Raw genomic sequence first — 27,748 nt, 5'->3', positions numbered from 1 at the left:
TATAGAGATTAATTAAGCACTTCCTGTCACTACCCCACGAAGTATGGGATAGAAGTTTCATTAGGTTCATTGTTTTCAGACATTTTTCTTTAAGATGTTTAATGTGGGGGACGAAAGTGAGTCTGTAGTCAAGTATAACACCTAGAAATTTGTGCTCTTTGTTTGCAGGTATTTGTTGTCCACCCAGTTCTAAGCAAGGATCTGGGATCATTTCTCTCTTTCTTGTAAAAAGAACGCCAGAGCTTTTGTTAGGATTCATCTTAAATCCATTCTTGTCTGCCCACATTGAGACTTTGTTCAGGCCATGCTGTACCTGTCTCTCGCACACTGCGAGGTTACAGGATTTGAAAACTATTTGTATGTCGTCCACGTAGACAGAATAAAAGATTGCCGGTGGCAATGAAGCACGAAGCGTGTTCATCTTCACAATAAAGAACGTGCAGCTGAGCACGCCTCCTTGGGGTACACCCGTTTCATGCGTAAAAGGACGTGAAAATATATTGCCGACTTTTACCCGAAAAGTACGATTGGACAAATAACTTTCTATTAGGTTAAGCATATTACCATGAATGCCCATTTATAACAAGTCTCTTAAGATTCCGGTTGTGTCATACGCCCTTTTCATATCGAGAAATATCGATATGAAGAACTGTTTAGGTATAAATGCGTCCCGGATATTTCCTTCAACACGTACGAGATCATCGGTTCTGGAGCGCCCTTCTCGGAAGCCGCACTGATAAGGATCAAGCATTTTGCTCATTTCAAGGAAATGGATGAGTCGCCGATTAATCATTTTTTCAAATACCTTACAAAGACAACTTGTGAGGGCGATCGGGCGGTAACTTGCCACTGAGGAAGGATCTTTGCCTTGTTTCAAAACAGAAACCACAATGGCTTCTTTCCATGCAGTTGGAAGGTATCCTGCAGCCCAAATGGTGTTGAAAATTGTGAGTAGTGTAACTTGGGTGTCATTGTGTAGGCTTTTTTTTGATCATTTCATACATGATTCTATCAGATCCCGGTGCAGAGCTCTTGCAAGAGCTCAAGGCAGCTCTTAACTCGGCAATACTGAAAGGGCAGTTGTACGATTCATTCTGTAGATATTTTCTTTTGAGTGGCTTACATTCTTCTATTTGTTTATATTTCAGAAAGGATTTTCAATAATGTTTTGAACTTGACACGCTCTCAAAGTGCTCCCCAAGTGAGTCTGCCTGGTCTTGCAGCGTATCACCCTGTGTGTTTACCAGAGGGAGTGAATATGTTTGTCGCCCTCTAATTCTATTTACGTGGTTCCAGACTTTCGCCTCATCTGTAAACGAGTTGATGCCGGATAAAAACTTTTGCCAACTCGCTCTTCTGGCCTGTCGGCGGGTTCTCCTGCCTTGAGACCTAACTTTGTTAAAGTTAACAAGATTCTCTGCAGTGGGCGAAGCGCGTAGCGACCCCCACGCTTTGTTCTGATTCCTGCGTGCGATTCTACATTCATCGTTCCACCACGGGACATGCCGTTTGCATGCCGAGCCACTTACTTCACGTATGCATTTAGATGCGGCATCTATAATGAAGGCTGTAAAGTACTCCACAGCAGCATCGATTTCTAACGAAGACATGTCATCCCATGATATGCTAGTTAAGGTTCGAAATTTCTCCCAGTCGGCTGTGTCAATCTTCCACCTAGGAGCCTGTGGTGGATATTCGTTTTCTTTAAGTTTTCCTAATAGTATGGGGAAGTGGTCGCTTCCGTAAGGATTGTTCGTAACTTCCTATTCGAGTTCAGGCAGTATGGACGGGGAAACTAAGTTCAGATCAATTGAAGAAAAGGTGTTGTTTGCAAGACAGTAATATGTGGGTTTATTCTTATTCAGAAGGCACACACCAGAGGAAAAAAGGAACTGTTCAACAAGACGACCTCGCGCATCTATACGAGAGTCGCCCCACAGGGAGCTGTGCGCATTGAAATCGCCAAGAACAACATAAGGTTCTGGCAATTCATCTATGAAGGACTGAAATTCATGTTTGCTTAACTTGTAATGTGGAGGTAAATAAAGCGAACAAATAGTGTTAAGTTTGTTTACCAGAACAACTCGAACCGCCACTGCTTCAAGGGCCGTTCGTAGCTGTAAACGTTGACACGCTATGCTTTTTTGAATTACAATTGGAACACCTCCCGATGATGCGATAGCATCATCGTGATCTTTGCAAAAAGTAACATACTGTCGAAGAAAGTATGTGTATTTTGATTTGAAGTGTGTTTCCTGTGTACACAGAACTTTTGGATTGTGTTTATAGATGAATTCTTGCACATCATCAATATTCCCAAGAAGACCTCTGACATTCCATTGAATGATTTGTGTATCCATATTTAAAGTAAATTGGTGCTGTGTTTACGGAAACGGAAGTGATGGCTTAGATTACAGAGCCCTTTCGAGGCTTTGTAATATGGGTTCTGCCCTTTCTGAAGCGTTCGAGCGAGCCTCGGCACTCCTTAGGCATTTGGTGCGCCTTGAGGACAGGTGTAGTGTCCATTACCTCCTGTGAGACGCCGGACAAGCGCTCTTGCGAGTGAGATGCTTTCCGAGAGAGTCCTGCCCCGGAAGGCAAGACCCCTGCGCCCCCCAGACCGGAGGTCGATGGGGCTCCCTGAAGGATTTGGCTGCGCCGGCGGTTGCCAGCGCTGGAAGGGGCATCGGAGGCCCACCTTCGGGGACGATGAGCCCGTCTGCTGGGTTGGCGGAGCAGTGCTAGCTGCAACCGCCGCGGGGGCAGATGGCGTAGCTGCCGACTCACTGATTGTGGGTCGGACAGCCGCCGGAGGCCGTTGTGACGCTGCCCGCTGACGCGCCACATCGGCAAAGGTTTTCTTGGGCAGGTACGATACCCGCCTGCGTGCCTCCTTGAAATTTATATTTTCCTTTACTTTAACTGTTACAATTTCCTTTTCTTTTTTCCAGGATGGGCACGACCGCGAGTACGCTGCGTGCTCCCCATCACAGTTTACACAGTGGAGAGCATTCTCACAAGCTTCAGATGTGTGTTCGTGGGCACTGCATTTCTCACATGTTCGGCGGCCTCGGAACCTCTGCGAACTGTGGCCGAAGTGCTGGCATTTGAAACATTGGAGCGGATTGGGCGCGTACGGCCTGACACGGAGCTTGATGTACCCGGCCTCGATTGACTCGGGCAAGACACTTGAGCCAAAGGTAATTATTAGGTGCTTCGTCTGGATCTCTTTGCCATCCCTCCTCATCTTAATTCTTCTGACATTGATCACATTTTGCTCACTGAAGCCATCCAGGAGTTCCGCCTCAGTCAGCTCAAGCAGATCACCATCCTACACAAAACCACGGGTGGTGTTTATTGTAGGGTTCGGCGTTACTGTTATGTGGGTCTCCCCAAATGACACTAGTTTCTGTAGATTCTCATATTGTTTCAGATCGCGGAGCTCCAAGAGTAGGTCACCGCTTGCCATCCTGGACACCTTGTAACCTGGACCAAAAACATCAGTCAAGGAATTTGACACAAGGAATGGTGAAATGTTTCGCACTGCTTTGTTTGGATTTTCAGAGTGAATAACATGGAACCGGGGAAAATTCTGGATTTGGTGTCCGAAAAACTGAAATAAATCTTCGGTGCGCCCTTGTTTCTGAGGGCGATCAGGATAGTTTGGGGAAAGAAGTTTCCATGAAAATATATAATAATTCAGCATCAGCGCCGACCGCCCACCACGGAGCCCAACGAGGGGACGCGGCAGAGCTTGCATTCAAGTCTGCACGACGCCAGTCGTACGCCGCCACTATAACCAAATATGGTTTACCCAAGGTTGGATAGCCACACAGGGTTAACCCTTGCCGCCAAGAAGAAGGAAGTAAATAGAAGAGAGAAGGAGACAGGAAAGGTGGAAAGTAAGGGAAAGACGAAGGTTGTAGGAAGAGAGTGACAGGAAAAGGCAACGCTAAAGAACCTCAGGTGGTTGAAATTTCCGGAATCCTTCACGACGGCGTGTCTCATAATAATAAAGTGGTTTTGGCACGCAATTCTCGGTGTTGCTCTTGCAATTCGATACGCCATCCGTGTTCCTGAGGAAGTGTATATATTGACGGACTCGCAACAGGCATGCCGGGCGTTCCTATCAGGACATGGCATCGCGAGAGCGGCGCACCAAATTCTCAAACAGATCCCGCAAGATACACCAACCACACATCCCCGCATACACTTACTCTGGACCCCTGGTCATACCTCGCTGCCGGGTAACGAACGCGCACATACGGTTGCCCGAGAAATTTCCCTCCGGGCGACTCAGCGTGGTGAGGCGACTAGTTCAGAGTGGGGGGATCCCTTGCTCCGTTACAAAGACATACTCCGTCATTATACACACATTCGTCGCACCCACGCCGCACCACCGCCGTCCTTCTCGCGGGAGGAAGCAGTGGCATTACGCCAGTTACAAATTGCAACTTTTCCAAATCTTGTATCTCTCTCAATAAATTCTACCCGCACTGTTATGCAGATCGTTGCCCTGGCTGTGGCAGCTCGCCCACAATCTTCCACGTCACGATTGAGTGCACTGCAAACCTCTTTCCTCCCTTGCCAACTCTCCTTTACCCCCTACGCAACAAAGAGCTGTGGGACGATGCCCTCCGCGACGGACCTCCCGAGGTCCTCGGAGCTGTGATACAACAGGCTCAAAACATCGCCGGAATCATCTTAGGGACCCTGGACTGAGGGTTCCTCCCACACTGCTCTCGCCATTCAAATATTATTAATAAAGATGTTTTACTCTCTCTCTCTCTTGGCATGCAAAACCGCATAATTAATTTTTTTTAATTTTCCAAGGTATGCGGCCAGGTCGGAATGATGGCGACAGGCGACGGGACTGGGGTGACCTGGACGACGGGCGACGACTTTGCGGCGAACGGGACTGGTGACTGCTCAGTGACGGTGATCGAAGGCTCCATGCGGTCGTACCGCCAGTGGCATGCAAGTTCGGCTCAGCTTGCGGCTAGATATGGTGAAAGCGGCCGTCTGGACGATGGCCGTCCGAGAACGGCATCGAACATCAGCGACTGCGACAGTATCGGTCGACATGACCAACGCGGTGACAACTGAAGCAATAGGTCGGTCACAGGGTGTTCACCACTCTGCCATGTTGGGAGAACCTCGAGGGACCCATTGATTTTGGGTATCCACAAGCGAATAATGCTCGGTCGGTCGGGAACTGGCTACGGTGCAAACTGATTGAAAGCCGACATTGGCGAGTTCTTGGCGCACAATATCCTGAACAAGGGGAATCATAGGAGCGCATGTATCGTTGACACGTGGCTACACCGTCGCAGCACACATGGCTTCCAGCTCGTGGCACAGTCTTCGTCAGCTGCTTTGAAGGCTGCTGCTGCCGCTGCGCAGGAGAGTCATGTCGGTCTTCACAAGATGATGCAGTCGTATTGGGAAGCCGTTAAAATGACTGGTAGACACGAGGGCTTTTCACCTACTCAAAACGCTTGCACTCCTTGATAACGTCAATAATCGAAGTACAGTTTTTACAAATCACTAGATTGAAGGCGTCATCGGCGATACCTTTTAAGACATCCCCGACTTTTTCACACTCGGGCATTTGAGTGTCGCCCTTGCGGCAGAGTGCCAGCACGTCTTACATATAAGTGACGTAACCCTCGGTGGACGCTTGAACTCGTGATGCCAACTCTTTATTGGCGATCCTACCTTCCTACCGAGCAGTTTTCCGAAGAGATCTCGCAGCTTCTGCTTCCAGGTCTCCCAATCACGGAGTTCTTCGTGATTTTGAAACCGCACTCGCGTAGTTACTGCCAAATAAAGATTATGTTCGTCAGCATCACTGTGGGATGCCAACTGCTGCGGCTGCTCACCCGCTCGTACATCTCTAGCCAGTCGTCGGCGTCGGCCCCATTGGTGCCGCAGAAGTTTCCTGGATCACGCGAATGCGTGAGTACGGCAGTCGATGCAGTCGACGCAGGCTTTGCCGAACGAGGCACCGTCTCCTGCGACATCGGTGAAGAACAGATACGGCGGCCACTGCGAAGCTCCGTTCTGAGTCTTTACCCCGCACTTCCACCAAATGTTACGAAGAGGAAGCTCGATGCAGAAATGTATGTACAGCTACTTACATGGGAAAAGCTTAAGGTAATCACGCAGCGTGGTACAAAGGTCCCAGCTTCCTGAGACAGTCTACCACTTCCTCTTCGTCTCCCCCATGCGCGCGCGGTCCTGTCCAAATGCACCGTAACAATACGTGTAGAGAGAAGTGCAGTACTAAAGGCGGAGACGTTAACCAGAATAGAAACATACAGCGAGCGGATGGCCCTGGGTGCTGTAGCAAGGACATATTCGATGCCGCACTCGTAACACGGAGGCAGTACATGAAACCGTGGCACGAGGAAATAGCTCAGCTTTGGTATATTATACGTAAATAATATCAAGGCCGCACTGGCCTTGACTTATGATTTTACATGCTTTCTACGACTCAAGTTTTTCTTCGGTGAGCATCATGCATGCTGCAACTCTGCCCAGCGCTCCAAAAAAGGGCTCTTGCCTTTTTCATTAGCGCATTCGAAGACTATGAAGCGTGGTGTTGCCATAACAGCACTGAAGAGCACCGTCAACAGGTCGTGTCACCACCAAGTGGAAAGGAGATTTCTGACGAAACTCCAACGTTTACTTTCAGAGAGATATGCGCTCCAGATTCTTGTAGGCATCGCTGACAAGGTTTTAATCGAGCTGAGCGCGCATGAAGTTTCAAGCTTTAAGCAAGCCGAGGGCTACCGCCGTCATGTACCCAGGATCACCCATTGACATCTGGAAGAGCGGCAGTTCGCATTTTATGTTTTGCGCGAAACAAGCTTAGTGCGTAATTATGCAGGTTGCGCGCTATGCGCGTTATGCAAACGCGAAGTAAGGCAAGCGGACCGAGACGAGCCGCGAAGTTCGAGGCATGAACCACGTGCCGCAGTTAGTCGCGGCTAAGCGACTGGTGCTGTGTACGAAATCCTGCTGTCCTGCGGCCGGAGCTACGGAGGACAGACAGGACAGTGTCTCAACGAACGCCTTGGAGAACATGCACGCCCTCCAGAGACAGGACGCGGGAGAACCCTAGCCTTTGATTCAAATTATGTCAAACTACAATTAGGCGACACAGGGACCAAAGAACGCGCGAAATTTTCTAAGCGTACACAATTCATAGAAGAGACCCTTCGTGCGTTTTTTTCTCTTCTTGATAAGAAGTAAAATTATCTAGATATCTTGTCCGTCTGACTTGAAGACAAAGATGTGTGGTCTCTTGGTTACGTTGGTATTTGGTGTCGCACTGTTCTGAGTTTATATTCACCCAGTATATGCGTCCTTACAAAATCAATGTAATGGTTAGTATGCGCCCAGTGCTGTAGATTGCAGTCGTACTTGCTGTTGTCCCATGTTCTCGTAATAGATAGCATTGTATAGGTGATCTCTATTGTAATGAACTTAGGCGCTGTGTTTGTTGATTGCATATATAGTTACATATTAATTATGATAATTGTCTCCGAAACAGTTTAGGTAACGTCGTAGAAGTAGCAGATACTTTATCATTTTCATTCATGGCACTCACTTTCGTATTTTATGGTCATTTTGTAACCACTCGCCTCTTTGATGCCTTGGTCAGCAAGGATATAATAAATAAATAAATAAATAAATAAATAAATAAATAAATAAATCCTTTATGGACTGCAGCATCCATTAAGCACCTATTTAGAAGTCTTTGCGGGCTTTCAGTGCAACGATCTTAGCTGACGTTATTTTCAAGGGGTAGGCGAACCTTGCCGTACTTTGTTTACAGTGGCTCACAGCTTACGCACTAACAGGTGTGCTAGTGGCCGGCTCTGTTCTCTACGGAATGTCGCAGTGGAACAGCTAACGGCATCAACAAGTATCGTCGCTGCCGTAAGTGCACGCCTTCAAGCGCGCGATTCCTTCAGAGAAGCGGAGCCTTAGGTTCGACGCGCCCGCTTAGTCTTGACGAGTGAGGCCCTGGAGATGCAGCAACTGACGCCCGAGATGGCCCGACGAATAGATCGCGGAGACAACGTAATCCGAGGTCGCGTGGCGGGGGTTGCCGAGTTCCCGCACGTAATCGCTATGCTGCAGAACGCGTTGCATTGTTCATAGTATTCATTTAACCACTTCCCCAAATCTCCACTTGTCGTAGCTGTATGAACACATTTACGCCATTTATTTATGCACTTCATGAAAGCCTCGCTTCACATTGGCTCCAAAGTGTGCGTTGGATCCGCATATTTTTTCAAGTGTATCCAGGAACAGGTTGCATGAATTTGCAATAGTGCTACTTTAACAAGACTGTCAGTTGCGATGACGCGGCAACCGTGTGGTTTATATGCCTCAGCGGATGCGTGCGAGTAGTTTCGCCTGATATGCCATAAAATTTTGCTGCGACAGGTGTTTGACCAGCTCTAGCATATGCCAAATTCCGCCCCTCTATGCACGACAAGGAACCGCTGCTCCGCTCGTTGGCTCTTTTTTTGCCGCCATTGGGAAGGGTTTGTTTATGGCTCCCTATAGCGGCAGTCGTTAAAGCTAGTGAAAAAGCAGCGTTATAGACCGCATAGGTGGCTGCTAAACATGCGAAACACATTACCAGCCCAAATGAACGGGACACGAGCTGTAGAAGTAGACACAAGGTTGATAAAATTTTCCCCAGCATTAAAGCTTCGGTGAGCACTCGCGAACTTGCCTGAATGTTTCCGGCCTTTCCGGTACTCTCCATGCGGCTGGCAACATTGACCGTGTTTCCCCAAATGTCGAAGTGCGGCTTTCGGGCACCGATCACACCGGAAGTGATGGGTCCGTGGTTGATGCCTGTGCAAGGTAGAGTGCAATCACTCGAGCATTTGGAGCTCTCTCTCTAAAGCAGTTCTCTCTCTCAGATCAGAAATGGAAAAGAAAATAACGGAAAGAGAGGCATTCATTTCTTAGAAGTTCTTGATTTGAGTAAACATGCAGTATGAGTAAAGAAAACGAAAATTGCCGAAATTATGAATTGCAGTTCAATCTCGGTTATAAGTGATGTGAATATTGGGTATTAAAATTTTTGAAAATTACTTTGACAAGAATGCATTAAGTACAACCTGTTCTGTCTCGGAATAATCCCAACACGCTTTTGAATTGCGATGAATGCTATGAATTCCTGAGCCGGTGAGGTATGTCTCACAGTCGGAGAATACGTTCTCGCCGCACAGTCTTGAAGGTAGAGTTCAAAATATTTTGATGCCGTAAAGACGATAGTTTGATCGTTACACTTCAATTTTATTTCTCTTTTCACAGAGTACAACAAAGAAATCTTAATTTTAGTGGACGCAGTAGTTGCTACCCACACGTACAGTGATATCTCTGGAACAGTTTCGCGTAACACAAAACCTAAAGATGACTTAGTGCTTTATGCTCTCATTCACTTTTACAAAACAAAGTGCCTCTGTTTTCTCCTTCCACCGACTGTGTTTGTGAGAAACCGTACGAGCTCTGCCCCTGTAAGGAACGCTTTCTCTGTTAGGCTAAAATGTACTGTAGGCGAAGCTGTTTTCTAAAGGTCGCGAAAAGCAAGAATATGTGGATTATTCGCAGTGTTACAGCGAAAGCGCAAGACTTGCTTCCCTCAAGTCGCGTCATTACGTGAGAATTTTGTGGCGATGGTAACTAAGAACTTCCGAGGTATCTTTGACATTTAGACAGTTGTTTTTTTATTGAAATAGCAATTATACGGACACGACATGCCCATTTTTACCGTCGGCGTCGCCGTGATGTACAGTATATAGTCCAAGGTCGATAACACCGCCGCCGCGCGTCCTATGCTGTATCTGGGAGTGAGAGCACGCGAGGGAAGCCGACGACCGGGGCTCAATCTGGTGCGCGCGAAGGAAGAAAGCGGTGAGCAAACGCGCCCTCTTCTGTCGCACGAAAGGCTTAGGGTGGGGGGAATGGGAGGGAGAGGGTGGCGTCGTGCTCCAGCAGCAACTGCGCATTTCGCAACCGGGTGGAAGTGGAACTGACGATCGCGCCTCAATCTCGCGCGCCAGGTATGGAGGAAAGCGGGGAGGCAGCGAGGGACGGAGCGCGTACTTTGCACGGCCGCTCGCAGTTGCGCATGCTGTATCTTCGAAGAGATCTGCAGACGGTTCACGCCTTTGTGCGCGCTGCGTGTTCGCCACTCTTTTGCGTTGAAGCGACCCCAAGGTCACATCGCTCGCTGCTACTGCCGCGCTTGCTCACACCAGCGTTTCGACAGCGAGTGCCCGCGCTTATTGAGTTTGATATGTTTGCTTGTGCATGCTTAGACCGTGCTTGTTAATTCAGTTAGTAAGCGAATGTTTCCAAGTTTATACGGCCGATAAAACTACTATTCTTATTGGCATAGCTATCTACTAATGTGTTATCGCACACTATGCTTCGCCTTTCAGGACGAAACTGCGACTTTTCTCTTATGATCCTCCTCACCTCATGTCATAGAATTCTATTCTGAGGTTGTACGTGTCAAACCCACGATTTCATTATGAGGCACGCCGCAGTGGGCCACTACGGATTAATTTTGATCACCAGGGGATCTTTAACGTGACCCCAATACTCGGGGACATGAGCGTTTTCGTATTTCGCCCGCATCGATATGCGGCCGCGGCGACCGGGATTGGATCCCGCGACGTCGTGCTTAGCAGCATAACACGATAGCCGCTGAACCACCGCGGCGGGTTCAACTCGTGGCTTTATAAGGCGCATAAAAATGGCAGTGGAATATTTTTGTCAGTGAATTGCCTCGTTAGGGGGACTTGTTAGGGGCCTTTGGATAAAGCGTCGTCACTCAAGTAGGGCGCTCCTTAGGAAGCAGCAGAATGGGCGATAACGAAATCGGACAAAAAATATCCCGCTACCAGTGACTGCTTCGATATTCTCGAGTAGTTACGTGAACGTACAGGAAACGACGCACATTGTTGACGCATCGTCGTTCAGCGCCACGTCAGCACTCACCCATCTTGAGGACAAAGTTGTTGAAGCTCTCGCGGTTGATGTTGTTGAGCGTGTCCTTGAGAGCGAGCGCAAAATCTGTCAGCTGCGCCAGATGGCCCCACCTCTCTTGTACGCTGGCACCAGCCTGAAACAGTGGACTACGTTGCGGAATTCATACAAGCAGAGAGTTGCTGTGCAGCTCTGCAAGCTACAATGGGCCGCTGTGTTCGCACCATGCACTCTCAGCTGGTGTTCGTGATACGGCACGAGAAAAATTATTGCGCTTACAACACTGAACACTTGAAGAGGAAAAAAGCGTCATGGACACTTCTGCCGCGTTACAGCAATCGAAATGTAATTTCATTTTTCATATTTGACTGATCGTTGATGTTTTTATTTTCCCACGTTTGTTCAGGACGAGAGGAGATTTAATCAATATGTTGGCTTGGTGTTCTTGTTAAACGCATTACTACATAATCAGTGGTTTGCAATATGAAACGGGTTAGGTGGGTGTGTCTTCCTCACGAAGTTATTGCCTAAGAAATCAACTACTGAAATAAATGAATATCAATATTAATATCTTTTATCTTTTTGTAGAAAACCACTAATCTGATGCTTTCAATACCTTGTTCTCAAGGCAAATAAATGAACGTAGAAATCACTTGTGAAATCAGACCTGGCAGCCTACGCATAACGTGCTCTGCCAGACATTCTTATAGCCACAAATATCTGTTGCGTGAACCTCAACGCGCGAGGCGCATGCCGCAATACTTGGTGGTGAGTAAACGCAGCGATGCTAAAGTTGAAAGATGTGAAAAACGAACAGACGGCGCTGAAGTGAAGTGTTTGCAGTGTTTGTCCTTCATACGAGTGCGACGAATAGAGCAACATTAATGTCCGCCACAAGTGAGACGCCCATTATTCCGCAATGCTTTCCTTAGGTTCATTGAGTTTTGCATTTCTCGATAGCAACGCGAATTGCATTCAACTTGTTTACAGGTCAGTTTATGAGGAAATGTCTGCAATCGTGTCAGTTTTACGGGTATAGCCATGACAAGTACTTGAAGTATAAAGTAGAAGGCCAGGACCTCAGAAACAGCCTCCGACAAGAATCTATCAAAACGTGCCGGATAAAGCGAATCACAGCTTTTAGGCAACTTATGCTTTTGACCAAGCAGACAAATGTGCAGCCAGGTGACAGGTAGCTGGGCTGCACGCAATCCTGCCGTAATTTGAGGCAGCGTCAATTTGATATATTATTTTATTCCGATAAACTCATCTGCAGTGCTACCTACCTGCACTACAAGAATTTCAGGTTTGAAGCAAAACTGCCACTTCACTTCTCAATGCACGAAGCATTTGCCAGCACTGCAGCCGTGGTTACAGAAGTGAACGTGGTACTTTTTCTTTAGCGGCCGTCACTTTTTAGCGCCACTTGTCGTACGTTTCTTTTTTATTACTGTATCGCATGTCATCGCTGTAGCAAAATTACATTTAATGTTAGTGCCATTTCAGTAGACAAAAATTTGTTTCTCACGCTGCTCTTTACCCCGAGACGACCAGAAAGCGGTCGAACCAGTGGCCGCGCTTTGCCGACGGCGGAAGCGCGACATGCTCGCGTGCTGCGAAACCAAGTCCACGGCTCGGCGTGTTGACGCGGCAACGCTCGTCGCATCGCGTCGAATCGCAGTGCGTGAAAGACGCTCCATGATGACTACAAGTTCTCCGCATGCGCCTCCTCGGCATCGCAGTTGTGGGATGTGCGTTTGCTAAAGTTATAATTCCTTGTGGAAAGGAAAATGAGCATTGTAAGGAAAATAATCACGGAACTTCATTCCTTGATTCTGCCGACGGCTGCTCTTTTCACTTGAGGTTGTAAATGAACGTAGTTAGAGAAATAACGAATTGCGCTAAAAATTGTTACAATTTAAACAGGTTGAGCGACCGTCTGAGCCCCCCCCCCCCCTTTCTCGTCACCTTTGGTTCGTCCTCCTTGCTGAGTCCACTGGCCGCCATGTAGCTCGAGCCGATGGTCTTGATCTTGAGGATGTCCCGGAATCGATTTTGCTCTAGGAGCTGTAACAGAGCAGACAAACGCTTGTCCAGTCTCTGAAAGTAACAGCCTCAAAGCGTCCTATTTTACTGTCGCATTCAGTATCAGCTAGTCCGGTGAGCTCCTTTTTCGATTTCTCTTTCAGACAACTGTCCACTTCGCCATATCTACGGCAGCAAACTCGGCCAAGCCTAGTTAACCCATCCAGCGCATTTTGTCTAACAGAAAGGGCAAGTTCGTACTCCGCCTTGGAAAGCATGGAAAGCCTAAAGGGAATCAAGTGCGCACAAGTAAATGGTTGCTCCATGTTTAAAATTGACTGCAGCGCTCATTAGTCACGCTGCTTGAAGGAAGCAGAATTTTTCTTAAAAAGAAAACGCAGTCCCGGTGACTGCTCCACGTTGAAGCTACAATTTTTAGGCAACGGTGATTTCTAAGCATTCAAATTCATCACAATACACGGGTATTTCCCATACTGCGGTCGATAAAAGCGAAGTTGAAGTGAGAACCGAAAGATATTGATATCTTCCTTCAGGCAAGGAACAAGTGAGAGTCATTTATTAGAAAATTACGCAAAATTTACCGTTCTAAATTTACGGGTGAAAACGAATTACACTTTGTACAGCTTCCATTAACCTCGCATTTGCCTGCTAGTCACTATCTGCCGCAGTAGTGATGGCGCTACTGGACTCGAGCTCGCGGTTTCCACTTCGGCCGTATTTCGATTGGGGGCGCATACATCGAGGTGCTCGTTAAAGAACCCTACCTGGTCGATCCATAGTCCACCAACACGCGTGTTTCATGATCATATTGTAGCCTTGGCACGGAAAATTACAGAATTGTATTTCTGACTGTGTTCCCACTGTATTATCCACGATAAAACACAATCAACTGAGCCTTGCTGCGACTAAAATTGTATTTAGTGGCTTCAAGCTAGGACTGTTAGATCAAGGTTACCCTACAGCGACGATATTTTAGTATTACCGTTACTCGCCAGTAAGATGTAACGTCTATGTGGACTTGGTTTGAAGCGCAAGAACAAGGCAGGTTAAATACAAGAAAGGGACACAAGAGCATCGGTGCATCGGAGCACTCACTCTTATGATCATCACCTATTCCACTACTTTCATGCCCCTTTCCTCCTTCCCAGTGCACAGTAGCAGACTAGAGGGCACTAGCCCAGGTCTACCTCTTTGTCTTTCCTGTCAATAAGTTATATCTAGTTCTTCATCTACTGCAAAGAAAATTCGCGCTTCAAAGAAAATTCAGCATGAACATCGAAGCACTAGCCAGAACCGCCACCTTGCTGGTGTAAGGTCCCCACGCGCGGGGCGGATTAACTAACGCGCTCGGAGCCGCAGCGGACGGGGGCCATAACGCTAGCGGTTGAACGGGACGGTGAAATAAGTTCCGTAGCATGTTACACTACTATAACACGTAAATGCGAAAGCCTGCTGCACACTTGGTAAGGCGTTGTCTCGCATCGTCGCGTTACTGCTTTAGCAGTCCGGCTTTTTCGGCTCGTTTTCGACGCTTAGCTGCGGCTTCGCGCGCTCGCATAGCGCGGTCAGACTCACGGCAACGACGTTTTTCGTCGACTTTATGTTGCATTCTCTCAGCAGCGGATTGAAACGTACGCTATTCTGTGTGGTGTACGGGTGATTTCAATGAATTCATACGCTGTTCGCTTCACTTTGTGAGCGCTTGTAGCCCCAATATTACGGGGTTATGAGCCACTGAGATCAAATGATTTCTTTTGTACCACTCGACTAGACGGCGCGTTTCTGTATGTTGCATGCGTGATTACAATGAAGGTACGCACTGTACTCTTCATTTTGATGAGTGCTTGCAGCCTCTGCATAACGAGAGGGATGAGCAGTTGCATTTTTTGTTTGCTTAGAGGGTATTAGCCATTGCTGATGATGGCAGTTTTTGTACCATTGGACCGGACGACGCGTTTCTTTTTCAAGGGCATCGGGTGTATTAGTCACCCAAGGCTTTCACAATAAAAAAAAAGCGTTGTCACACTTGGCACAAGCGCCGGTTACAACAAAATCGAGGAACGCGTAAGCACTTCTTGTGAGTTGTGGTTAGCATCCACTTCAACGCCGCTGAGTGGTCTTTGGCGTTTTGCGCTGCGAGCAATGCCCCCTACCGGCACGTGCTGTCCGCGCCTGCAGGGAGCAGCAGCAGCGTGCTGCGGTGCCAGCGCAGCATGCCGCGGCGACGCTCACAGGCAGACGCACCAGGGCGATGCCCCGTGCGCCACTGCGGCAGCAGGTGCACCCTTTCGCCCACTCGGCTCGGTCGAGACGCGCTCGGGCCATGGCGTCGCAGCCAACGTGAATTAAAGTGCCGCTGCGCTGCTAGAGACGCCGCCGGCTTTTTGGCTCAGTGGGCCATTTGACGCATCAAAGTGCTGGTCACAGGCATACACGATAATCGGTTGCGAGCTTCAGAGGGCGTGAGTGCAGCACTAGCGTACGTACAGCGTCGAAGTCGGAGATGACCTCGTTGAGGAAGCGAAGGCACTCGAGTCCTTGGTTGTTGACTGACTCCTCGGTGTAGAAATCAGAGAAGTTGGGCATGGCCGCGAACAGAACGCCCACGGAGTCGTGGCTCTTGCTGTACAGCTCCTGCGTAGTGGGCGTCGCACGAAGTTTTAGTAGCACTGAGTCGCGGCGACTTCATTGCAGATATGTTAGTGTTGTTCTTGTAGGACTGACTCAAGGTAACCAATTTAATTTGAGTAGATATGGTGCAGCAAGACTATTACGACTCATTCGCACCAGCGCTTGACAGAGGTAGTGCAAGTGAGCGCGACTAGTGATCAAGGAAGCGATTCACGGATTCAGGCGTTCAAACCGGGAACACGACCTCCCCGTAACCACACCAACATGCTTCGCGATTCATAATGTCAGCTCGTGCCGCTATCACCCCGTAAAATAAGTGTCAGCGCGTACAGACGACCCGTTCTTGATGACGATGGTGAAAAGGTTTTATTGACAAGAAAAGGGGAGGGGAGTTAGGAAAAAGGTGGTCGGATTCTTATTGCGGAATTCCGTTGGCTGATGCCGCCGCCCTAGCTCTTTCCACGAGGGCCCGTTCTTGAGCAGCTGTTTGGTTCAGGAGCTTTTACCACTGAAGTGGCGTGACCGAAAAATCTAGCAGTGAGCGATGAGTCAAAGTAATCGCCTTTCCACTAAAGCGGCCATTTATGAGCAGTCGCTTTGCGATCAATTTGGTTGCGTGACCTTTGCGAGTCGGCGGTGTGAGCGAGCCCTTAGAATGGCAATGCTAAGAAAAGATTACTAAGAGTTCTTCTATAAACTTTAATATTGCTACGGAACCGTCGTTTCAGTGAACAAGAACAAGCTTATGATTGATGAGACGCTGAGGAGGAGGACGTTATAAACTGTACTTATGGATTTTATGCACTTATAAACTGCACGCAACTTGGTTTAAATTTCTCTATTTCAAATATCCTTTCTCTCGGAGCTTGAGAGGCAATGCAGAAGGGTGGATCTCAAAATTATTCTGCAGTAAATTAAAGTAATGTTTAACAGCCTCGGAAGAAGAACAGCAGTTTACGATAGGTAGCGAGGCATTGGAAGTGGTAAGGGAATACATCTACTTAGGGCAAGTAGTGACCGCGGATCCGGATCATGAGAGTGAAATAATCAGAAGAATAAGAATGGGCTGGAGTGCGTTTGGCAGGCATTCCAGATCACGAAAAGCAGGTTGTCATTATCCCTCAAGAGGAAAGGGTATAAGAGCTGCGCCTCACCAGTACTCACGTACGGGGCAGAAACCAGGAGGCTTACGAAAAGGGTCCTACTTGAATTGAGGACGACGCAACGAGCTATGGAAAGAAGAATGGTGGGTGTAACGTTACGGGATCAGAAAAGAGCAGATTGGGTGAGGGAACAAACGCGAGTTGACATGTAATGAGGAGGGAAGATAACCGATGGTCATCGAGGGTTACGGAGTGGATTCCAAGGAAAGGGAAGCGAAGCAGGGGGTGGCAGAAAGATAGGTGGGCGGATGAGATTAAGAAGTTCGCAGGGACAACATGGCCACAATTAGTACATGACCGGGGTAGTTGGAGAAGTATGGGAGAGGCCTTTGCCCTGCAGTGGGCGTAACCAGGCTGATGATGATGTCTGCGTGAATAAAACAAGCGCTAGCAAAGAGAGAGAGAGACGCAGTGATTAGCGATGCCGTGAGCGTACTGTGCATCGGCATTGGTTTCCAAATGACACCAAAAGTGGCAGGTTTGCATCCCCCGTGCTACGATGGCTCACCTCGTCGAGCCTCCGACGGCCGAGGAACACCTTGGCCACGTGGGGCGGCAGCACGTTGTAGACGAGCGCCTCGTTCTTGCGCCGCATGTCGGCCACCTTCTCTTTCTGCTCCTCCACGTCCTTCCGCCACAAAAACAGCCGCCGCGAAGTCAGCTCGAACTGCGCCGGCACGCTGCCGTCAATGTTGCGGTGACATTTTTATGCACACGGAACGCGTGCGAGAACCACTGCTTTAACCCAAGTATGAACATTCTTGTTCTGTATTCATCAGAACATGGTTAGCTGTGATTCCAGGATAGACTCCCATTTTCTAGCTGAATTAAATATACGGTATTCTTCCATCATCGCATACGCACAAGAAAAATAATTACAGTATACAGCTAATATGAGAAGATGTGAACGCCAGTACAATCGGACCCCTCGGTTAACCCCATTTCTTCTTGTTTATCCGCTAGTCTCGTGATTCATATTGTCAGCGCAATATCAAACGGGAGAAGGCGCCCTCGCTTAACTGCATTCACTTGACACTGCACTAAACCAGGCAGGCACCATGCCAAGCAGCATTATTACCGCGCATGCATACCACTCGCCATCTGACTTAACATAAACAATTTCCGTTTAGCTGCTAATAAAAGTATCACCATTTTCTGTTCCTTTGGTGCTTTTGAGGGATTTAGTATGAAAAAGGAAGATCCCTGCGTTAGTAGGAGTTTCTCTTGCCAACTAAATAAATAGAGCATCTTCTTTGCCGTACTGAAGAGTAAAAATAAAGAATAAATTGAATTGGTTTGAAAGGATTGGGTACGCGTGCGCGCTAATAATGGTGCCTGATATCGCTTCTGCCTGACGTGGCACAGTGTCAAGTGACCGATTTTGTTGTAGTCTTATGGCGTCTGCGCATTCTCTCTGCGTCTTGTATCACTGTGCGCTGGTGGCATGAACCACGAGTTGAGCGACCTCCTCTCAAGTTCAACACCGTCGCCACTTTTCCGTCAGTCTTGGCGAGTGAGCACGTACCTGCCTCGAGATGACCGCCAGCGCCAAGCCTATGGCAACCAGGTAGATGAGCTGCACGGCGGCATGGCTGAGCAGACGCCTGCGCAACGAAGGAATTCAGCCTCATACAAGCGCAAGGCCAGATGTACCCACCCGTTCACTTAGTTTGATGCCAGCGCCTTCTATAGAAAATACACCAAGAACCAAAACAAGCCGCATGTTCCTCTCCTCAGAAGTCTCCAAGATTGCACTCGGTGGAATTTATCGACCCTCAATTCGAGTCTGCCTCCAGGAAAGCATTCACTAATGCGCTGTTCTGAATAGTCAAGAACGTCGTATATAGGTATAGTCTCTCTAGAACAGCGGCCCATATCGAGGCTTCTTTTTGGCAATAGCGCGAAAGGGCTGCATAGCGAAGCAGCCAGCTGCAGTTGGTATCCGCTGTTAGGAGTCTCATAAATGATTAAACTAGAGTAATAAATGTCTCAACTAGCGTAATATAATAGCATAATACGTCTTCACAGAGGAGCTCAGGATTCATTATTAAGAAATGAATTCTGGGGTCTTACGTGCCAGAACCACGATCTGATTATGAGGCACGCTGTAGTGGGGGGCTCCGGAACAATTTCAACCACTTGCGGTTCTTCGACGTGCACCGATTCAACGGTGCCACAGATATTATGCCGTACTGAATTCGCAACGAGACTAAATTGTATATTGAACGCATGTATGGGTGAATAGGTGGATGATGTGAGCACCCCTTTTTGAAGCGCGTTTGTTGCAAGCACCAGGAACTTAGTTCTCGTTGCGTTTCTGCCACGTCCTGTCTCCCCCCTCAAGATCTGCATTCCATGACAAAGAGTTATTACAATTTTAACTCTCATACTTTAGTAATTGCATTTAAATTAGCGAAGAATCAAATTCTTTCTTGAAAAGAGCGATCACTCCACCGGAGCCAGTCGCCAGAAGCAGACGTTACACGCTGCTGCATGGATGGCAGGTTAAGTGCGGACAGGCACGTGTGACATGTGTTCCAATTGATGCCTGTGATTTGAACAGATGTACTACCCTGAAAAACTGTCTCTTGCTTTGATTAATCACATTGTTTTAATCTGGCGGACTGACTACACCGGCAAATATCAGGCTCCAACAGGCATTGAACAAGTGATCTGAATAGAGTGACCAGCCACTCTATGCAAAACACTGACGACTTACTTGAGTGGATGGCTGAAAGCTTGCGCGCAAGCCTTGCGGCGCAATATTTTTCTGCGACTGATGCTATTGAACAGCTCCCGTCCACTCAAGTAAGAACAGGAAACGAACAGGAGAGAAGGAATGTTGTTCTGTTCTCTGCCAGTGCTTTACTAAATGTGCAGGAGATATTCAATAATTTTGTTTTTTGAACTAGCCCTTCTTTCTGCAGTAATTTCTGTGACCGATGAATTCGTCGTCATTCTTGTGTGCCTTACTGACACATTCTCTGAAATTTTCTCTGTTCTGGCATTTTTACGCTTTCAAGATTGCTGAGCAGGCTTCTCAATAGAAATTCGTATGTTCTTTTTCCGGCTTAGCTAACGAAATATACAGCCGCATTTTTAATGTGGCTGACCAGTTTTTAGTTCCGTGGATTGAACAACTGGTTTCCTCTCCTGAGGTTCGCATTATTGTCGTCGCAGTTCATTGCCCGCCGCGGCAGCTATGGCGTTCTGCTGCATAGCACGGGGTGAGATGCTATGCTGCGGTGGCTGCATTTCTAGGGGGCAGAATGTCCAGTGCCCTTCATGTATGCATGCAAGCGCGCGAGTTTGCCGCACGCTAAGCAACCGTTAAACGTCCTGACTGTTGGTCTCCTTTTCATCCGTATTTTCCCCTCGTTTAAGGTTCTCTTAGCTTGTTTCTACGCTTATAATTTGGTATAGCGAGCTCCCCAGTCGACACACTTCCTTTAGTCTCCCAATTAATAAACTACAAGAAATGCGCGTTAACTTTGCATTCTTAGTAAGTTACTCAGATTACTGGCGCTCAGAATGCACGTATAAGGCGTAACATATTCCGATGGTCCGGCATATTCTTATGGATTTCGAATTCGGGGCGAGCAAGAGACCTCTGCAATAAAGAGGATGCGTTCACTCAGTTGGTGATACTGTTAAAATGGGCTGTGCACTGTTGAGAACATGTATCCGAATTGTCGTGGGAATGAGAAGATCGCACGTAACATTGGCGGGAACGAGCATTCTTTTAATCCATAAACAAGGAATGATATTTTAAATTTTGCTTAGAAAAATGGGCGCAAAATGACATATTGCGCCGCTTGGCGCTGAAGCAGTGCAAAGTAAGCAGTGTGCCATCACGAGACCTAAAACCCACGCAGGGACAGTTATTTTGCTTAGATGGATTGATGCCTTGGTTAAAAATTAATTTTACTCGCGAATTCTTACTTTTGCTGGCTTCATAGAGTAATTTATTTCTTAGCTGTAGTTAGCGTGGGTTGAAAAGTGGCGCTGCCTTCGTGCAGAGGAACGCTGTGGTGCATCCCGGGGTCCACGCCCTCTTGTCACGACGGTGACCGACCTCAGTGCAAGTCGCGTTGTGGGAGAGGTGCAAGGGTTGCTGTGGCGCTCAGGATACCGAAAATGAGTTGCGCTTTGAAAGTGCGCCGTCATTGTCACGAAATCACTGTAGGCATTTCCTATCACATTATGCCTGCTGCTGGACTGTAGCACAAAAGGCTCAGATTTCGGCAGCAGTGCCAACAGAAAAACGCATACTACACAGACTGCGCTTGTACGAAACACGTGAGATTATTAGTGACTGCGAAAAAATACCAACTAATGACATATACAATTAGTGCTGAGTACGACTATTAAGGCCATAATTTTATTTAGTGTTTATCATGAAAGTGCCATCGCGCCCACTAATCAGCGCGGCGGTCATGTGTAAACACAGTTTTAAGAAGAGACTACGCAGATGTTTTAAAGATTTATGCCCGCTTTCAGATAGAAACACTGCACTTTTAGACACTTTGAACGGTAGGCTTTCTAGTGCGCTACGAGACAGTTGATTATGAAAGTATGGCAGACAGTCCCTATGAAGAGCTCGCAGCGCTAAGGCACAGGGCGAAATAACATAAACCACATATAGAATTAAAAATAATAGACTACTCACAACTAAGTTCTTGTGGCTAATCTTACAGTAATCTGCAGCTTGGCTTGGTTAATTTGACGCGTGGATTTATTATCTGTTATGGTTTATGAAATGCGTACAAGAATCACCGTTATTTTTCGTTGCGTACTGTGGCTTGACTACGAAACTATGAAGAATTGTAAACATATGCGTACATATAATGTATAGAGGGGGAAGTCTTGCAGAGGATTTAGTAATAAAACTTTCGCATTTAACGCAACAACGTAAAACAAGAGCAAATAGATATGTTGTTCATTCCGTTGCCAAAGAGAGAAAAAAAAGATCACGCAGGGGCTCCTCTGGAAGTTGTTTAAGTATGCGTAAGCACTGTGCTCCTTGCTCATGTCTGCACAGCGCGGTGCCATTGCCAATGTTATGAAGCCTGATCCGGCCAGTGTAAGCGAATGCATTGTTGCCACACGAGCTGCTGTGGACAGTGCCGCAATGTGAATTTATTACGCAAGCAAAGTACTGCGGGTGGCGGCGACAGCTTCGCTCATGACCTTCCGACTACTTTAAGTCGTTATCGCTCTTTAGCGCCTTACCTATGCGCGTGGAACCATCATGAACCGTGATCAACCGTAGTGCTGCTGGGCCTGCGTATGGCACGACCGCGGGAACCGTATCTTGAAAGCGATCAGTGATGAAGACAGTGAGCGACGACCGCTGATAGCTTCGCGCGTTGTGTTCTCGCCGCTTAGTTGGCGTTGAAGAGAGACGCGCAGGCCCCTGTCTTGAACGCGATCTGCGACGTGGGCAGGGTGCGGCGAGTGCCGATAGTGTTCTCGTCGCCTAAGCGAGGGGTACCACAAAGGTGAGTTCGCTTGCTGCCGCGGGCGCTATCTTGAAAGCGATCGTCTTACGGGACAGACGGACAGATGGGTGGACGGACGGACCATTTTTCTCGTTGGGTAAACAAAGAAATGCCTACGCATTTAAAACTTATTTTCTCCTGAGCCGCCTTTGTTTGAACTGCATACGGAAACAAACGTGTGAATACAAAACTTCTGCAGATTACAGTAGAAAATCTCGCACAATACCGAATACGCCAGCACGTTAACACTTCGGGCTACGTCGCGGGCAGTTCACCGGGTGTCATCCCTACTCACTGCTGCAGCTTCGGCTGGTCGACAGGCAGAGCTGTGGTCAGGACTTCCGTTGTCTCGGCGACCAGCCCGACGACTTGGCCTCCGAATGACGGCGTTGGCGGCGTCACCCTGAAGTGTTCGCTGAGCGGGGGAAGCAGGCAGAGTGCGCACTGGAGTGCGCACAGGAGCGCCACGAAGGCCAGCTTGGTCAGGTAGCTGAGCCGCACCAGCACCGCCACGGCGACCAGCGCCAGCGCCGCCACGCTGACGGAGTGGCGAGCGGTGTTCAACGACGGGAGGCGCTCCTCCTCCGGCTTCCCCCCGTCGGTGGTCGGCTGGACGCCTCCGCTGCTCGCGCCCAGAAGCTGCGACACAGCGGAACGTCATTCAGTGCCGCAACAACAATTAGGACGACGACGGCGTTGTTTTATTGCGATAACAATTATATGGACATTCCAGGAGCATTTCTGCCGTCGCCATGAGGTTCCGTATGAGTGAAAGCGTGTGAGGGTGAGCCGGCGAACGCGGTTCAATCTCGCGGGCGCGAGCGAGGGAAGCGGCCCCTCTCCTGTGGTTCGCGAGGCGGGGGCTGAGGCCGGGAAGCACTTCTCCGGGGTCTGCTACGGTGCCTCGATGTCCTGCTCGCCTGCCGCTCCGTACAGAATGGAGACAACCGCAGCGCGTACTACGGCATTGGCCATGCGAATCGCGGACGCCGTAGTAGACGCCTTTGGCGTACGCTGTAGGGACGCGTTTCAGGCGCTCGTGTGTCTTGAAAGCGGTCTGATACGTAGCTGAAGTGTGCGCCCACGAGGACCTCATCTTCAAAGCGATCTGCGATGTTTGCGGAGTGCGCGTAGTGCCAGTAGCTTCGTATGCGCAGTGTTTTCGACATTTCGTACGCGTTGAAGCGACAGATGCACGGAGGTCAATTGGCTCGCGGCTGCTGCCGCGATTCCCGATTCCAGCGTTTTCACAGACAGTTCCCGCTGTCATCGAGCGATGCGTGGTCATGTTTACCTGTGCGCGGGTGACACCGTGCTGGTTAACTTAATTAAAGCTCGTTGACGGGCTCGTTCGTTTGAATCTATGATAGAATGTGTAAGCGCACCTGGACAAGGACGTAGAAAGAAGCAGACACACAAATACAGCGCTGAATCTGTGTCCTCATTGAGTCACGCTTAAACATTGTATCATCGTTAATTTAGTTAGTAAGCGAATGTTTACAAGTTTATACGGCCGATAAGACTATATCCTTACTTCGTACTGCTATCTACTAATTTGCTATCCCAATCGGTGTTTCGCCATTCCGGCGGAACTGCGAATTTTTTGTGTGCGCCGGCCCCTGTGCGAATAGCAAAGGGGAGAACTTCTTTATGCAAATGAAGTTCAAAGCTCCAGATTTAACAGCAACTTTTAAGCGGATCTGGAATGAGGTGCTAGGTGAAGGTATGTCTTTGACACACTAACCATTGCACCGAGTGCAGATGCATTCCTATTCAGATGCGAGTCACTTACGGGCTATGTCCAACATGGAGCTTATAATGCTACTGGGATTCGTGGATGGTAGCTTCATGAGGATATGATGTGACGCTACCTAGAAATCCACCCTCTCACTGTCTCAACGGTAATGTCTGGTGACATCACGATTGCGACGCCGAGTGTGCTATTAAACGGGTTTCACGGACAGGCCGACCAGACTCGCCCGTCATGCGTCCGCGGATTGCTAAGTGGCTTGTCCGCCACTCACAAAAACAAATAAATAATGCGAGAAAATCGGTGGCCGGAGTTTGTGCCGGCAGATCACGATGCCATTCAACTCAGCAGGCGGGTTTTCCTTTTTCTGAAGGCCCGGTTCGCAGCTGACAAAGCCGACAGTTTTTCATGCTTGCCGGAGGAACTGGGAAAGTACGGGTGCGCAATGTGCCACTATACAACTTGGACCGCAAAATGCGGTCTCTGAGCATATTCTTAGTCCTGAAATTGTAGTAGTGAACTCAAGCAAACCTTTTGAAGTTGTCAAAATAAATACAAAAACCCCAGGATACAAGCAGTCTGTGAGAGCCTTGTGCTTTATCCGATCACGTGAACCCCTAATTTGCGTGCCAGTTTTTGTTTTAGGATTGGAGCAGCAGAACTTATGGAAGATGGACACAGAAAGAACGACGAGTTTTTGTTTGTTTCTTCGTTCTGCATGTGGCGGAAAAGCCACTGAACACTCGACCGAAGCACGGCGCGCTAATCTGGTCGGCCTGTTGAACTAGCCTCCTCTAAACTCAGTTGGTGGTACAGTAATGTTTCGGTCATGGCGTCGTTATCGTGATATAACATGACACTTATTGTTCTGTCGGCTTCAATTTCATCATCTACAACACTTTTTACGCGATACTGCGTTGTTACTATGGAGATAATGTGCTTGTCTGATGCATCAATAGACGATTCAATCTGCTCCTAACTATTAGTTTACCGGGTGCAAAACGTAACGGTGCAATGAACCTAATGTTAACTAGTGTAAATAATGAGAACAACGCGGAACACCGGTACTTCTTTTGTAAATACTTACTATCTGAATGGATCACCTTTCGCTCCTGTTATCTCTAACAATTACATGCGTATTGACATTGACAGTGCAGTGGTGGCGTAGAGGTAGAACACCCGCCTCGCGTGCAAGAGGTCCGTGGTTCGAATCCCGGTGCCGCGCAATTTTCCACCGGATTAAAAAAAAATCCGTGCGTTCATAAAATTGCATTAACAGGCCTGGAGTGTGGCCTGATCCCGGTGACCAGAACCGGTAACGCACTCCCTCACCAGAGCAGGATCGGCCACCCTGGTGCAGTACTTGGCCACAACCTCCTATATGAATACAACAATCAAACCCCGGCCCTCAGTCCCCAGCAGCTGCGAAGCAACTGACCACGGCGGCGGTCAGACCTGCGACGCAGCAGAGGGTGCTAAGAATCCCTGGCTCCGGACAGGCCGCCATTGGAATATGAACTTGGCAACGTTTAACGCTAGAACGTTATCTAGTGAGGCGAGCCTAGCAGTGCTATTGGAGGAATTAGAGGGCAGTAAATGGGATATAATAGGGCTCAGTGAAGTTAGGAGGCCAAAAGAAGCATATACAGTGCTAAACAGCGGGCACATCCTGTGCTACCGGGGCTTAGCGGAGAGACGAGAACTAGGTGTCGGATTCCTGATTAATAAGAATATAGCTGGTAACATACAGGAATTCTATAGCATTAACGAGAGGGTGGCAGGTCTTGTTGTGAAACTTAATAAGAGGTACAAAATGAAGGTTGTACAAGTCTACGCCCCTACATCCAGTCATGATGACCAGGAAGTCGAAAGCTTCTATGAAGACGTGGAATCGGCGATGGGTAGAGTGAAAACTAAATACACTATACTAATGGGCGACTTTAATGCCAAGGTAGGCAAGAAGCACGCTGGAGACAAGGCAGTGGGGGAATATGGCATGGGCACTAGGAATAGCAGGGGAGAGTTATTAGTAGAGTTTGCGGAACAGAATAATATGCGGATAATGAATACCTTCTTCCGCAAGCGGGATAGCCGAAAGTGGACGTGGAGGAGCCGGAACAGCGAGACTGGAAATGAAATAGACTTCATACTCTGTGCTAACCCTGGCATCATACAACATGTGGACGTGCTCAGCAAGGTGCGCTGCAGTGACCAAAGGATGGTAAGAACTCGAATTAGCCTAGACCTCAGGAGGGAACGGAAGAAACTGGTACATAAGAAGCTGATCAATGAGTTAGCGGTAAGAGGGAAAATAGAGGAATTCCAGATCAAGCTACAGAACAGGTATTCGGTTTTAACTCAGGAAGAGGACCTTAGTGTTGAAGCAATGAACGACAATCTTGTGGGCATCATTATGGAGTGTGCAATAGAAGTCGCTGGTAACTCCGTTAGACAGGATACCAGTAAGCTATCGCGGGAGACGAAAGATCAGATCAAGAAACGCCAATGTATGAAAGCCTCTAACTCTACAGCTAGAATAGAACTGGCAGAACTTTCGAAGTTAATCAACAAGCGTAAGACAGCTGACATAAGAAAGTACAATATGGATAGAACTGGACATGCTCTTAGGAACGGAGGAAGCCTAAAAGCAGTGAAGAAGAAACTAGGAATTTGTAAGAGTCAGATGTACGCGTTAAGAGACAAAGCCGGCAATATCATTACTAATATGGATGAGATTGTTCAAGTGGCAGAGGAGTTCTATAGAGATTTATACAGTACCAGTGACGACGGTAATGGAAGAGAGCATATTCTAGAGGAATTCGAAATTCCACAGGTAACGCCGGAAGAAGTAAAGAAAGCCGTGGGAGCTATGCAAAGGGGGAATGCAGCTGGGGAGGATCAGGTAACAGCAGATTTGTTGAAGGATGGTGGACAGATTGTTCTAGAGAAACTGGCCACCCTGTATACGCAATGCCTCATGACCTCGAGCGTACCGGTATCTTGGAAGAACGCTAACATAATCCTAATCCATAAGAAAGGGGACGCCAAAGACTTGAAAAATTATAGACCGATCAGCTTACTGTCCGTTGCCTACAAAGTATTTACTAAGGTAATTGCAAATAGAATCAGGAACACCTTAGACTTCTGTCAACCAAAGGACCAGGCAGGATTCCGTAAAGGCTACTCAACAATAGACCATATTCACACTATCAATCAAGTGATAGAGAAATGTGCAGAATATAACCAACCCTTATATATAGCTTTCATTGATTACGAGAAAGCGTTTGATTCAGTCGAAACCTCAGCAGTCATGGAGGCATTACGGAATCAGGGTGTAGATGAGCCATATGTAAAAATACTGGAAGATATCTATAGCGGCTCCACAGCCACCGTAGTCCTCCATAAAGCAAGCAACAAAATCTCAATAAAGAAAGGCGTCAGGCAGGGAGATACGATATCTCCAATGCTATTCACAGCGTGTTTACAGGAGGTATTCAGAGACCTGGATTGGGAAGAATTGGGGATAAAAGTTAATGGAGAATACCTTAGTAACTTGCGATTCGCTGATGATATTGCCTTGTTTAGTAACTCAGGGGACCAATTGCAATGCATGCTCACTGACCTGGAGAGGC

At 48.0% G+C, this 27,748-nt stretch overlaps 1 protein-coding gene across 3 annotated transcripts in view; it reads right to left on the bottom strand.

Annotated features, from left to right (window-relative positions):
- The window catches only part of LOC142580095 (adenylate cyclase type 3-like), a 416,897-nt gene that overhangs the window by 24,314 nt on the left and 364,835 nt on the right, over positions 1–27,748 (bottom strand). For all 3 annotated transcript variants that reach the window (XM_075690881.1, XM_075690880.1, XM_075690883.1), the window contains 7 exons: positions 22,662–23,005; positions 18,391–18,469; positions 17,374–17,532; positions 15,559–15,705; positions 12,994–13,092; positions 11,038–11,161; positions 8,756–8,880 (listed from right to left, as the gene is read on the bottom strand). In XM_075690881.1, the coding sequence (XP_075546996.1) occupies positions 8,756–8,880; positions 11,038–11,161; positions 12,994–13,092; positions 15,559–15,705; positions 17,374–17,532; positions 18,391–18,469; positions 22,662–23,005 (1,077 nt within the window). The remainder of the gene's footprint in view (positions 1–8,755; positions 8,881–11,037; positions 11,162–12,993; positions 13,093–15,558; positions 15,706–17,373; positions 17,533–18,390; positions 18,470–22,661; positions 23,006–27,748) is intronic.

Source organism: Dermacentor variabilis, chromosome 4, assembly GCF_050947875.1.
Source record: "Dermacentor variabilis isolate Ectoservices chromosome 4, ASM5094787v1, whole genome shotgun sequence".
Taxonomy (NCBI): Eukaryota; Metazoa; Arthropoda; class Arachnida; order Ixodida; family Ixodidae; genus Dermacentor; species Dermacentor variabilis.
The sequence above is the reverse complement of the archived record's forward strand: the minus strand, read 5'-3'. Positions and strand labels throughout refer to the sequence as shown.